Here is a 15481-nt window from a genome sequence, read left to right as displayed (position 1 = left end):
ATCACATGATCTGTCTCAGACACCCAATACAAAGAGGCCAACTATCCCTTTATCACGGTGAACCCTTTCCCTCCACTTTCCCCCATATGGAATATGTGGGTGTGTGTGTAACTGCTTTCCCTCCACTCACCCTGTGTGTGTGTGTGTGTGTGTGCGTGCGTGTGTGCGGTGTATGTGTGCATGCACGTAGGTGTGTGTGACTCTGAAATAATCTATTTGTTAGACAAACCCTGGGCCACACTGGGTTTGTTTACCCTCAGTCTTTTGTAACCACATCAACGGGTCATTTATGTTTAGGAGGCATATGGAGGCGTATGTTTAGACCTATGGCAGCAGTAAGACCCTAGGATACCCCACGGTAATGGTCATCACACTACCCTCTATCAAACCTTCCACAGAAACAGCACTCTCAGTGGAATGCCCTGTTCCCATTAGAATGTCAAACTCTTTATGTTTTCTACTGGGTCACCTTACTGCCATATCAAAGAGACCCTGAAGGAGAGAGAGAGAGACATACACACACACAAGACTTCAGCTGTTGCAAGAAAATAGGAATCATGACATTGTAGCAATCCTGCCCTTCGTGAGCCTAAACCAATCACTGCCAAGTGAGTTAATCCTGTTGGCACTGCACTTAATATCCTACCACCTTGTTGGGAACTGAGGTTTGGTGGACCGATGTTCTAGTGGCTGAGAGACAGAACATGTCTGTTCTGCTAGTAACAAAGCACTATGCCATGCCAACTGAACTGACATGGAGGCTGTTCTTGCACTTGCAAGTCTTCGCACACCACCTAGTGGCCAAGGGGTAAAACACACACACACACACACACACACACACACACACACACACACACACCTCTGAAGTGACAGTATGTTTGTGTGTGTACACCTCCCACACAAGTAACCCTTTGAAGTTATACAATATTTAGCTTTAATGTAAAAAAAATATATATATATTTTGTGATTGTTTCACATAAGTAACCTGAGACAGAGTGTGTTGGTTGGGTTGAATCATATGTTTGAATTTAAAAGCCAAATTGACTACAAACCAGGCACGGCCAGATGAGAACAGTTAAACAATGTAGTGAAATTGCAGCTGCATGGTTTGAAAACATGGCAGTGACAACATGGCTCCTATTGTTTACAAAATCTTCAATAGAATGTCCTATGAATTCTCTTTGAACAACCTTCACATAACACAACCATTAACTGAACATACAGTATGCAGTCAACAGTCTCTCAAATACCATAATGATTGATTTCCTACCACAGGCTACACATAGGTACAGTATTTTCCTGATTCAGGTACAGATGTGATGTGACAAAAAAATATTCCAATGATGAAAAGTATCTCCCACAATGAAGGTGCGCTGCACATCGCCTTGATCTCATGACTTTCCTAAATCTTAAGTGGTCGAATTCATATTGCCCTTCCTTGGTGGTCACTGCCAGGCTCCCGCTCATAAATACAATGAAGTCATTAGCCAACCACTCTGTGTTGGCGGACAATGATTCTCTTTGTGAATGAGCCCATGTGTATCTTGACAGTGTATAAAAGTTATTTGGTTTTGCTGAAATGACACCACTGCTGTGGCGGAATAAAGTTGTGTTATGCTGATGAAGTTGATCGTTTGACCATTGAGCTGTGCAAAATAATATTTTATAAAAATATTTAACCCCGCCCACATTTGACTCCGCCCAGTTATGTGTTCCGCAGCGAGGACTGAATAAAATCGTTTCCACATTTTCTTTTTTAAATTATGATAATTAAATATAACCAATGTCATTTTGTTTCTATGTAAGATCATATTTTTGATTGTAAAAACTGCTAGGTGCACTATGCTAGGTGGGGGAGATAGCACAGCCCCGTTACCAGTTCCTGACTAACAGAACATTTCAACTAACAGAAAAAAATGTTGTCATGATATTAACTATAAGCATACATTGTCCATGTAAATAAATTAGATTGCCATTTCAAATCAGGTGTAGTGCTGAGGCACAAATATGTACATTTCAAGCCTGCAAACTGCGACACTTTAAATGAATGTGCAATATGACAACCCTAGTCGTCTATCTGTACAGTATAGTATAGTGGATAGTGTACATAGCCTTTATTTATGTAAACCAGCTCCTTCCCTTCTTGTGTTTTTTCTTCTTTTTTTTCCCTTTCCTAACACCAGGGGAGCCACCCCTCCTAAATTTCGTTGTTTGGTACCTGTACTATAGCAATGACAATAAAGACCATTCATTCATTCATTCATTCATTCATATTTATAAATAATCCTTAATCTCATTAGCGCCCCTCCTGGTACAAAATATTATGTTTTGCGCAAGTTCTCCTAGGTTTTCTTGGTTGCCGAAGTTTCCTACAGCAGCCGAACGCAGCATTATTTGAATCCTATCTACGTCAAAAACAACCCTGCACAGCAGTGCGCACGCATTCGCCGCCATTTTACTGTCAATACAACACTACGCTTCTGTTGAATGAACGGTCTTCTTACATTGAGAAATATAATCATTTTGTCGACATTTTGCCTTATATTCAAGACACACCTCGTCTTGTGAAGGATACATTTCACACTCGGTCTCAGTTACTATGGCTAACCGAAATCTAAAACAGGTACACATTCAAAACAACTCTCCCTCGCCGAATCACCACCAACACACAAAGCGCAACGCTGACTCCCCGGCGATGGAGCGAGGTGGTCAGAATGCCGAGGGACCGACGCCACCACCACAGCCGGCGACAGCGACCAGCCCCGGGACAGATGGCGAGGGTGCTGAGGAGATGACCCTGGATCTGATGAGCTTTAGGAGACCCGGGGAGAAAACCTTCACTCAGCGCTGTCGGCTTTTTGTCGGTAATCTTCCGACAGATCTCACAGAGGATGATTTCAAGAAGCTGTTTTCCAAGTACGGAGAAGCCAACGAGGTGTTTATCAACAGAGACAGAGGATTCGGCTTCATTCGACTGGTAAAGACTTAACTTACATCATCTATTCTTTCAAAATGTTTTTTTAAGAACCTAATGAACAGCCAAAAACCTGGTGTAAATGAGGGATTTCTAGTGTTTCCGGCCTAGGCTTCCTTGTCGTGCAGACTGGCTGGACGTCTTTGGCTAGGGTTAGACCAGCCAGGCTTTTGCCCCTTGCTTTAATAAAAAAAAAAAAGAACAGAACAGACTCGTAAAAGAGGGTGCAAAAGTTCAGAATCCAAGTCAGATGTAGGGTAATAAGTGATCTAATGGTGCGTTCAAGTCATGTCACATCTTCGTAAATACAAGTTTCCCAAATCACCACCAATAGTCAGGTTTGTTATATAATTTCGTGGTAATTTTGGGGGGATTTGCTAATCTATACATTTTTGGAAAGGGCATTGTATGAGGAATCAGAAAATATATGTTTCCATTTGCACAGATGTCTGAAAGGCGGCCATCTTGGCATTTACAAAGTGGCCGCCATAATACACACGTTTTGTAATATCTTGGCTTCTAAATAAGCTAGAACATTGATTTTAACTGCTAAACCTACATTTTCAGGGTCAAGGAATCCAATGGTTGTAGTTACAAAGCAATTTTTTTGTACTCTTTTTTTTTATATCATCACATAAAAATGTGTAACTTATACTTTAAGAAATTGTAGTTTTTCTATTACTTCCATACGTGAGTCCACAGACCACAGTATGATCATGACAACCTCCTGCATTAGATAGTCTCGATGTTATGATTTAAACTTTTGTTGGCTTTTTGGGGGGATTTGCTAATCTATACATTTTTGGATGTTATGGCAACAGCCAGCAACCAGTAAGGCAATACAGAGGCAGGTAAATATTTAGCCTAATGGCATATTTAATGATCTTCTTTCGGCGTATGGGTAGTTGTTTTCCTCTCCACTCCACCAGGCTCGGGGCCGAGGGGCTACCCTTTTACCACCCCGAGACCTGGTTGAGGGGCTCACCCGGGCTATATTTCTGGACACCCCTCCAGAAGCCACGTCATCGTCTCGTCACCTAGTACCGACAGACCATGCATCCCGTTGGGTGGGTGGTACACCGGGCAATCCAGGATAACATGGTCTGCGGTTTGGTCCTCTGCGCCACACTCGAACGACGCATTTGGGGCCAAGCCCCATCTGTGCATTGATGAGCGGAAACGCCCGACGCCGGTCCGGAGACGATTGAGCGTCACCCAGGATAGCCTTGGCAAGTCCATCCCGAGGGGCTCAGGGCCGGCGACTGGGATGTGGTCGCGGAGTTTGGAGGTGTTTGCCTCCCACTCCGCGCGCCACATATAATCCGCCCATCCTGCCGCACTGATGTTAAGATCTCTGCATTGCTGCCTGAGATCCTGTGCGGCAGGCACAAATGGGTGTCTCGACTTGAGACGCCGGGAGGGCTCCGCTGTTATAGTGAGCCTATCGTGGAGCAGATGGTTATTAAGCTCCACGGCCCGGCAGGCGAGACGTGCTGTGGCTCCCATGAGGCGGAGGCCTGCGGGCTGGATGCCTGCTAGGATGGGAAGGTTGTCCACGGGGGTAGGACGCAGGCATCCTGTCACAATGCGCAAGGCTTCGTTTATAGGCGAGTCGATGAGGCGGGTGTGGGCACTGCGACACCATACTGGGGCGCAGTATTCACTAGTTGAATAAACGAGGGCTAGGGCTGCCGTGCGCAAGGTCTTTGCGCCGGCGCCCCAGCCCGAGCCAACCAGTCGCCTCATCAACGCCACACAAGCTGTTAACTTCTTGCGCAGTGACTCGAGGTGCCGGCGAAACGTGAGCGTCCTGTCCAATGTCACACCGAGATAGATTGGCTCAGCGGAACATGGCATGGGAGTTCCATCTAGATATACTCTAAGCTCACGTTTAGCCTCCCTGTTGTTAAGGTGGAAGGCAGCCGATACCGTCTTTGCCTCGCTAAGCTTCAATTTCTATTTCCGGAAGTATGCCACTAGTGTCTGCATGTCCTGGCTCAGAATCCCCTCCACAGACTGCCAATTTCCAGCAGAGTACACCACTGCGAGGTCGTCTGCGTAGGCGTACTTCCGCGAGAGTGTGTTGGGCAGGTCATAGGTGTAGATATTATAGAGGAGGGAGGCCAGGACCGATCCCTGAGGGACGCCGTTCTTAAGGCGTCGAAGCCTGCTTAGCTGTCCGCAACCGGTGGTAAGGGTAAAGCTGCGGTTACGGATGAGCTCCATGATCATTCTGACCATGTGCCTGTCCGGCAGCAGGCAGAGCAGCTTGCAGGAGAGGCCGTGATGCCATACGGTATCGTAGGCAGCCGTCAGGTCTATAAAGACGGCCCCGGCCTTCTTTTTTGCCGAAAAGCAATCCTCGATGTCTTGAGTCATAAGGGTGACTTGATCTACGGTCGACCTCCCGCGTCGGAACCCGGCCTGCTCACGTGGGAGCAGCGGGTCGACAAATGGTTCGATGCGGGTGTAGATGAGACGCTCGAGGATCTTGAAGGGGATGCATAACAGAGAGATGGGACGGTAACTCTTAGGGTCCCCTTTAGGCATATTCGGTTTAGGGATCGCAACAACTAGGGCTCTTCGCCAGATTTTGGGGATCTTGAGTTGGCGCAAACTGGAAGTGAGGAACGCTCTCAGCCAGGACTTCAAGGCGGGTCCGGCATGGAGAATAAGCTCCGTATATCATATTTAATGATAAAAATAGGGAATGAAACAAAATAAATGATTGGGAGGAATGTGGGGAGTGTATGGTGTGCTGGTTGTTCTGTTTGTGGGATGTGTATTTACTCTATGTGTAATGACAGGCGGGTTGTGTCTCTTGACTATGTATAAGCGTTTATGCTATGTGTGATGTGATATGTGAATGGCGAGTCCAATGCGTGCCAATGTGAGCTGGGTTGTTAGATTAGTTCATCATCATCACTTTCGTGCGTCACGGCTTGGGAATCGTCATCGTTCTGGCACTGGCTGCTGCACTGACACATGTCGGTACAGGCTAAGTTCTTAGCTCTGCATGAACATCTGCCAGAAGAACAGTCAGTTTTGCATTTGCATTGTACCATCTCAATGATGGACTTTGGGGCTGGGAGGACGTCTGTCGTTGTTGGTTTAAGCATGCCATCCTCATGTTTGGAGTACCAATTTTGAAGAATACAAAAAATAGCTTTGTAACTACAACCATTGGATTCATTGACCCTGAAAATGTAGGTTTAGCAGTTAAAATCAATGTTCTAGCTTATTTAAACCCAAGATATTACAAAACGTGTGTATTATGGCGGCCACTTTGTAAATGCCAAGATGGCCGCCTTTCAGACATCTGTGCAAATGGAAACATATATTTTCTGATTCCTCATACAATGCCCTTTCCAAAAATGTATAGATTAGCAAATCCCCAAAAAATTCCCACGAAAGTTTAAATTGAAACATAGTGAACCTGACTACAAGGCAGAGTGTCCTGTAACCTTTCACCTTCTCTATGGATGGAAATAGATGCAGAAAAAAAGTGATTTTAACAGCAGAGAGGCTAGTAGTAGGTAAATAATTATCAACAGTTTTCATAATTTCTGTACACGTTTAAGATGGTTGAAAAAGTACTTCCCCCGACGTCTCTTGAATGTGATGAGGAGCACCATAAGTATAAGCTTTCTAAGGATGACCATGTTGTCAACATTAGTAAATTGACGTGAGCTAACTAGGCAATCTCATTGGTTAAAGAGTTGTTACGACAGGAGAAGCACTTGTGTACACTTGTGTCAATGCCTATCTATAACCTTCCATCTCCCATCTCCTAGGAAACGAGGACATTGGCGGAGATTGCCAAAGCCGAGCTGGATGGCACGGTCCTGAGGAATCGGCCGATCCGAATCCGCTTCGCGACACATGGTTCTGCACTCACTGTAAAGAACCTCTCCCCGCTGGTTTCCAACGAACTTCTGGAGCAGGCCTTTGCCGAGTTTGGCCCTGTGGAGAGGGCTATCGTTGTGGTGGACGATCGTGGAAGACCCACGGGAAAGGGTTTTGTGGAGTTCGCTAACAAACCAGCCGCACGCAAAGCTTTGGACCGCTGTACTGATGGGGCACTTCTGCTTACCACGTAAGTGTGTGTGTGTGTCTGTGTGGTACAGTAGGTCAGTGTTTAATAGCTATATGAATTTGTCCATGACGCAGGGTTTGACGCTTACCTTTTCCCCAGGTAGCACTGTGCTACCATGTCAAACATTTTTGTAGCACACCAAGAATTTCAGTAGCACAATGAAAATTGCGTAATTTTCGTATGACGACAACAAATTATCATAATCATAACATATCAGAATTATCATAACCGGCTCTTGGCCGTAATAAAAATGGAGACTCACACAATGTAAAGGGGAAGTAAGAATATTCATTTATTAATAAATGATTCATGAATAAATAAATAATTAAGCCCAGGCTTTCATATAAAATTCATAAATTCTGAGCAATTAAATGCAAAGAATGTCTGTGGTCCAGCAGTCTTGATAATCTGGTCGCCTGGCCCGCTTAGAGCTATCAAGCCATCTTTCAACCGCTGGACTTGGATCAAACTGCTCAAGCGGAGGCCCCTCCAAACTGATTCGCATTAGGTCTTCTGTGGTAGAAACGGCCAGCCTACTTCTGGTTGCACTTTAATGCGGTTCTGGGCTGAAAACCCCCTCTCACATTGGGCAGCCGAGATTGGGAGCACCAACATAATTTGGACCAGTTCCAGTATGTTCTAAGGGGAGAACAATTTTCATTTTTAATTAATTTTTAACCCTCACCTCTCACTATTCAAAAACAACATACATACAATAAACATGAATGTGTTTAAGTGTAGGGCTACAGTGTTTCCTCCAGGAATTTTTACAATGGTGGCGGATGGCCGTGACCGCGCGCACAGCGCGCGATTTTTTTCGCGTGCACGCGCATGAAACGCGCACGCGCGCTCAAAACAACGTTTTTTTTTTTTTTTTTCTAATCACAGCCAAAACTAGAGGATGGCCAAAAAAAATTAAATATGAATATACAGAATATAAACTTGTGACTGACAGTCACATACACACACACAAAGATCATCAGCTATAATATAATACGAAGTAGGCCTACATGAGCACAAAAGCGGCTAACGTTACTGATTAACTGTTTACTGTAGTGCAGAGAGATGGTAGTCGTAGGCGGCGTATCAAATGACAAAGCTAAACGTTTAATGAAGGACATGAACGATTGTCAACAACACACTCAAGCAGTAAATAGAACAGTCTAAACAACTTGGGTACTACGGACGATAGTCTCAACCTATAGTTCCGTGCGTGAATTATGTCAACCCACCACATTACAGAAGTAAAATCACAGTCAGATGGAGCATTCGGTAAACAGCTGAGTATCAGCTGAGTTAAAGAAAACAAACTCTTACCTTTGATGAGACCCACATGAGCCCTGTTTTCCCGTACTTCTCCCGTGTGTCTCTTATTGTCCAAATGTTCCCTGAATTTTAGCTGCATGTTTTTCCAGCATTCCGTTGTCAATAAAAAAATCGTCTCCCCTTCTTTTCCCCTTGACAATACTGTGTCGTTGCTAAAGTGACGGCACATAAGAATCGTTTTTTTACTTGCTAATGTCTGCTAACGTAGCACTTGAAACTGGCGCCGTTCTCTGGACTGCAGCTGCTCCCGCGTTAGCATTAGCATCCATCTTTTCTTCTCCCTTCTCACCGTCACGAGCTCAAATGACACTTGTCGGCCGATCTAACTCTTAACACTCACTTACAGGACTTCTGACACCATGTCGTGTTATTCTATTAAACATACACGTGAGTCCTTCTGTATTTCAATGTAAGTGTCTTTATTTTAACTCGCTCTGTAAGCTCTACAATACCGGTCTCTTGTTGTCTCGTCGTAACCTGCCCACCTGACCTGGGGGGTATTCCATCAACGTCGCTAAAGGAAAATCCTGGCTTATTTTTGATAACTCTCGCGAGACCTATCAGAATATGCCTGGATATTTTTAAGAACTCTCGCGAGATTTATCAGACTAAACCTGGATTTTCCCTTTAGCGATGTTGATGGAATACCCCCCTGATGTCACTACGGTGGCCTGTACACAATAACAATAATACCACAGTTCACATTTAGACCAATCAGGAGCCCTTGTGTCACGTCGTCAACTGAATGTCATTAATCTGATTTTGGATCAGCGGTTAGAGAGAGATGGGCGTGGATTTAGGTGCACTTTTAGTCAACATCCATTATAGCGCTGATCTAGGATCAGATATATTTTAATCAGCTAAAATGTTTATATAAATCTTTTTTTTTTTTTACTTTTTTTTGTTTTGTTTTTTGTGGACTGAATCAATTCGTGGCGGAGGAAATTCATTCGTGGCGGCCCGCCACCAATAAATGCATGTAGAGGAAACACTGGGCTATCTGGATCTACTTTGCCTTACTTGGTAGTCTTTCTTATAGGGGTCCTTTGTGAGGAGAACCTCCCACAGCTCAGCATAGCTTTTGTCGCTGAAGTTCTCGCTTACGAGTACTTTCAGCCCTTCCTATTCCTGTTGCAGGGCAGGAATATCACACCCCGCTCTGAAGGATAGAAGAGAGCAATTGGGTTAGCACATATGCAACTAGTGTCTCACGTCTGTCAATGCAATGTCTTAAAATGCATTCTTACCCTGTCAGAGGCTCATGGAAATGCCTTGCCAGATCTGCAACGCTCTCATTTCCATAAGTGAGTAGGCTGGCTTGGTCTTTTGGCCAGGCATCAGGGTTGAAGACTTTGAAAGAGTCCAGCGTAGACTTGACGCCCTCATCTGACACCAAACTACCAAACCTAAAAAAGAAGATTTATTGCGATGTCAACACAATCGATTTGTGATTTACCTTGGTGTGATGCTTTTAAAAACAAAAGAGAGCACAGAGCTCCTTTAGTGTTTGTTGCCCATACCTCGCTTTGATAGCATCCATGCTGATGTCAATGGCAGCATCCACATGTCGCTTCAGCTGTGGATGTGTGAGGCCATTCATGTTCCCCTTCAGGGTCATTCCCTTCAAAAGACACACACACACACACACACACACAAAATCTTGGTTGTGACCATAGCAGTATTACACAATCATGGTTGTGACCATAGCAGTATTTCATCCTCAAACTCTCTCAACCCTGCATAATCCTCAAGATGATCAATGTTAAACCCTGACATCACAAACACTGACTTATCCTAAACTAACCTGGAATCTCATTTCCCTGCTGCTGTGCGAATGTGGCCAGGATTCTCTCAAACAAGCCACCTTCCTTTGGCTGTGTCTTGAGTGCCTGAAGCTTGGTTAACGTTTTTCTTATTTCTGAAGTGGCTGTGGGGAGGATTAAACTGTTCCTCTGCAGTGTGAGGCTGAGGCTGGCTAGCAGGCCAAACAGGTCACAGAGAAAGTGGCAGAATACACAGAAAAGTGTAGTCTCCATTTCCTTCTTTATCTGTTGAGTAGTTGAGTAAATGGATACGATAAAAAATGGTTAGCTGTTGAAAATAAACTTAACCATCTAACAACTTGATGACAGTAGTGTTTGCGTTTTTAACCTATTCTTTAAAGCCTAACTTTAGTTTATTTATTCATAGTGGTCAACACAAGAAAACTGACCTTTTTGGCCCGTCCTTGCACTTCCACAGAAGTGGACTGTGAGGCTGCCAGATGCTCCATATGTTGGAGAACCACAGAGTATTGATCAGGATCACTGGCAAGGTCCTTCCCCTCTCCATACTGCAGGAATACCTTCAGCGCCCGGTGAATGTGGGGGATCCACCGAGTTCCCTTAATAATAATTATTATTATTAAGTGTTTTACAGGGTAAAACATCTGAATCATGTCCATAACAAAACAACATTCCAGATAAGTATTAAATACAACACCTTGACACTAGGGATGCTCCGATCTGGATTTTTGGGGCCGATACCGATCACCGATTTTTTTCCTCAAGATCAACCGATACCGATTTTAAAAAAAATACATAACTGTAGGCCTACTGACTGGATAGCCTACATATTTTTTGCTTTTTAGACAAAAGTTTTGATCCATTAGGCACCAAGCAAACGCAGACCCATTTTTATGGCATAGTAAAGGTCTGGCCTATCACCCAGTTAGGGCCTGAAGCCCAAGTCAGTCAATATGGCTGTATAAAAGACATCATAAACGTGGCCTTCATGGTTTACATACTGTTACGTCCTCCTATGTTTTCTGTTCAGTTATCTGTCTTCCCCAGGGAAAAAATAAAAAATAAAAAATAAAAAAATAAAAATAAATCGGTTTTTGCGATCGGCCATTTTTGCCGATCACCGATCGAGTCATTTGGAGTGAAATCGGCCAATTTAAATCGGTGGCCGATAAATCGGAGCATCCCTACTTGACACTGCTGGGATTGTGGACATCCACTCCAAGCTCCTGTCCAAGAGCACAGAGCTCTCGTTTAGATTTTCCACTGTAGTGGTAGGTCTTCCAGATGAGGTGCAGGAGATCATAGACTATCGACACCTTTGGCTCTGTCTTCTGTAGAGTGAGTATGGCAAGCTCCAATCTGTGTAAGAAGCAGACATATTCTTCCAACACAAGAGACTCAAACAAATGTGTTGCCACTTAATTAAAAATGTTTTCAAGGTTAAGAGTATGGAGATTGTAATGCAACTATGAATGGTTGTGTTCATGAGTATTTATTTAAAGTGTAGTATTTATTAAGTGTATAGTATTTATAGTGTACAGTATTTATGTATATGGTAGTGTTATCATAGGCTTATTTATTTAGTGCATAGTATTTATAGTTTACAGTAGGTAGTAATTATTTATGTATAGTGTAGCGTTATGCATTTACACTCACCTGTGTGGCATACAACTGTTTTCTTCGTCACTCGTCTCCAGCTGTAATGTTGACTCCACTACCCCCCTCTACCTCCTCTCTGTCTGGAACGGTGCTAACATTAGCCTTGCTAAAGTATGCCGTAATCGGATTCATTTTAACAGCGGTCTTTTTCTGACAGGATTTTCAAATGTAAATGCGCGCTTGTTGTGCTTGTTGCTTTTTTATTTTTTTCTGTTTTCAAAGGATTGCATTGGTTTAGATTCGCTGTGATCTTATTAACGAACATAAGATTGACTGCGCATGACAGTAGTTCATTTTTTTTTTTTTTTTTTTGTCGCACTGGTGCGATTGAATGTATTTCCAAGTCGCACAGAAATATATTCACTCGCAAATGCGACCAAAACAGTCGCACTGTCGAACCCTGCCATGACGGCCCGATAATGGGAAATTAATGTTTATCGGTTTTTATCGGTTTTATAAAATTGTAGCCGTTTTTTTATTTTTTATTTTTTATTTTTTTTATAGAGCCGATAATATGAAGCCGGAAATATTTCTGCTTCCGGTTCCGCGCTCATGCTGCTGCGCCTGCGTACAGACGAGAGCGAAACATGAGAGCTTCCCCGGTGTGTCTGACATTCTGCAGAGTTTCTGAGGCAGATAGTGCGTTTGCAATTTGCAACACATGTTCGACAAAAGTTCGGAGAGGAGGGCAAAGGTCTACGAGTTACAACACAACGACACATCTTGTAGCGGGTAGATAGTAATATCCCTCCCCTGGCCCCTCTGTTTTCCCTTGATAGCTGACAAGCTAACGGGTGAAGTAGCGAGGCCTGCTAGCAGCTAGCCTGCTAGCAGCTAGCCTACAACCCCTAGCCAGCAATGGCTAACGTTGAGGCTAGCGGACTTAGCACAGCCGAGACGTCAATGGCTAGCTGGGACACCCACTCTAAGTGCGCAGCGTGTCTAGCGGACCTAGCACAGCTAGCGGACCTAGCACAGCCGAGACGTCAATGGCTAGCTGGGACACCCACTCTAAGTGCGCAGCGTGTCTGGGATTAATCCACGCCCAGGCCGCTGTTATCTCTACCGATGAGTGTATCCACTGTGCAGTGTTCCCCAAGAAACTTCTCCGCTGACGGCTAAGTTGCATGGCTAGCCTGTCGGGAGAAGATCCGCTTCTGTGTAAGGCAGCCGAAACGCTAACGCGGACATGTCTCCAGGTTTACCGACACCATGCTGGGCGGACTTAGTGCCACATAGCCCTGACATCGGTTTCCCGGTACTGGGTGACAAGGGAATTGACAGCTTTACCGCTGCTCGCTATGACCCTAGGAGAGACTCGGACAATGATGAGGGAGGGTCGCACAACGCATCTAATTACTCTTAGGTGAGCCTTTTTTGTTTTCATAAAAGGAGGCCAGATCTTGGCTAAAAAAAGCATTGTGCACTGTCTATAACAGATTCTGTTTGTTAGAGGAAATAATAAATGAACATTTGAAGAGTCAGAAGTGTTCTCTTTGTTGTGTTAACAATAGTGATGTAACTTAGATTTGGTGAGATCACTATGGAATATTAAATCATCAATCTTTGCTCACTACATAGCCTTTCTTACCTTCAGGTGTGCATGAACTACAGGTTATCAACTGTGAAATTATATCTGAATGGTCTTTATTGTCATTGCTATAGTACAGGTACCAAACAACGAAATTTGGGAGGGGGGGCTCCCCTGTTTTTTTTTTTTTTTTTTTAAATAAAATTATCGGTTATCATATCGGTTATCGGCCACGAGAAGCGGGTAAATATCGGTATCGGTTGGAAAAAATGCATATCGTGCATCCCTAATTATTATTAGTTATTATTAGTGTTATTGATGTAACCCCCTCCCTCCCCTCCCTTCCTGTTGTCTCGTCCCCCCCCCCCCCATCTCTGTAATCTTGTTTTCAATCATTGTTCTATTCTGTAATCTTGTTTTCAATCATTGTAAAGCGCTTTGAGTTGCATCGGTGTACGAAAGGCGCTATATAAATAAAGTTTCACTTCACTTCACTTCACTTCACTTCACTTCACTTCACTTCCAACTGTATGTGTTATGTAGCTGTGCAAACACTGGGGGGGGGGGGGGGGGGGGGGTGCTTGAGGTCTTATGGCCGGTAGGTAGAAGCTGTTCCAGAACCTGTTGAACCGAATGCTCTGCAACTTTCAACTGTGTTTGTGTTCCAGGTCACCTCGTCCGGCCATGGTGGAGCCCACAGAGCAGTTGGATGAAGAGGACGGTCTTCCTGAGAAGCTGCTGCAGAAGTCAGCCCAGTACCACAAGTACGTTTAGAGAAGGCAGCCACTAGTGGCGCTTTTCCAACTTACACTTTTGGTACCAGTTCTTGGACCAAAACCTTTTTGACTTGAGTCTGCCCTTCAGACATTTGTGTTTCCATATCTGAGAATGACCCCCCCCCCCCAAAAAAAAAAAGCCTGAGACCTCACCCAGGTGGTGGAAATGTACCAAAAACCCCACCAGTGGTTGCGCCAGAGGCGGAAACACCATAATATATCCATGAGACACTATGTCTACCACTATAGACTGTCCATCCTTCGACACAAACCCTACCCGTAACCACTAATCACTTGCTCCTGTCTTCCTCTAGGGAGAGGGAGGAGCCCCCACGGTTTGCCCAGCCGGGGACCTTTGAGTTTGAGTATTCATCCCGCTGGAAGGCCCTGGATGAGATGGAGAAACAGCAGCGGGACCAGGTGGACAGGAACATTCGAGAGGCCAAGGAGAAACTGGAGGCAGAGATGGAGGCTGCCAGACATGAGCATCAGCTCATGATGATGAGACAAGGTACACACATACACACACACACACACACACACACACACACACACACACACAGTCAAAATAGAAAATGTTAAGCTGGAAATCCATGTTTTAAGTATGTCAATCAATGTAGAAATATATACAAAAATAGATATTAAGATCCAGTCAAAATCCATGTTTTGTTCTGGTTTTTTATTTTTTTATTTTTTATAAATGACACATTTACAATAGAAAGTAGTTGTACACTAGATCACTAGGGGTATAAGAAGTAACTTATACAGAGGAATGACATAAATATCATATTCAGGGATTAAAGTTCTCCGTCGCTACGACGGATTTATTCCAAGTTGTGACGGATTTTACCTGGTGTAATATGATTTGTAGAGGCATACAATCTATTTTGATGTCGGTATTAGGTATATAAATGATATATACGGTAATAGCCTATAGCCTACATATAGGCCTTTATTGGCTACAACTATGCGACAGTAACAGAGCGGGGTGCACTGCCGCTGAACCCCTCATAGTGATAAGTAGGTGGACAACGCGTGGTGCTGAAATAGCCGACATGCGGTGGGTGGTTTGAAAAAAGTAACGCCAGCTCAGTAAATCATTCAAACTTAACGTTTACTTATAGGCTATGTGAATGTGACTGCACCACACATGTGAACAGTAACAAAGCAAATGCAGTTTAATTTTATGAAAAACATTGACAACAAAATCGGCGCAAAAAAAAAAAGATGAATCCGCTTGATCATGGAGGGTGAGGGGTGGTGGTGCATAGGCTTAGCCTATATGCTCCTGAAACGACAGAGCAAACACGCTACATTACTAGGGATAATAATTAC

General features: G+C 44.0%; 1 protein-coding gene across 2 annotated transcripts in view; it reads left to right on the top strand.

Moving 5' to 3' along the window:
- The first annotated feature begins 2526 nt into the window (after positions 1–2526).
- Positions 2527–15481, top strand: part of pspc1 (paraspeckle component 1) — a 32626-nt gene continuing 19671 nt past the window's right edge. For both annotated transcript variants that reach the window (XM_080526524.1, XM_080526523.1), the window contains exons 1-4: positions 2527–2977; positions 6769–7070; positions 14039–14134; positions 14461–14657. In XM_080526524.1, coding sequence (XP_080382650.1) covers positions 2600–2977; positions 6769–7070; positions 14039–14134; positions 14461–14657 — 973 coding nt within the window. In that variant the 5' untranslated portion in view covers positions 2527–2599. The remainder of the gene's footprint in view (positions 2978–6768; positions 7071–14038; positions 14135–14460; positions 14658–15481) is intronic.

This window comes from Nansenia antarctica (assembly GCF_963989245.1).
Source record: "Nansenia antarctica genome assembly, chromosome: 3".
NCBI lineage: Eukaryota > Metazoa > Chordata > Actinopteri > Argentiniformes > Microstomatidae > Nansenia > Nansenia antarctica.
This window is presented reverse-complemented; position numbering and strand designations above follow the sequence as displayed.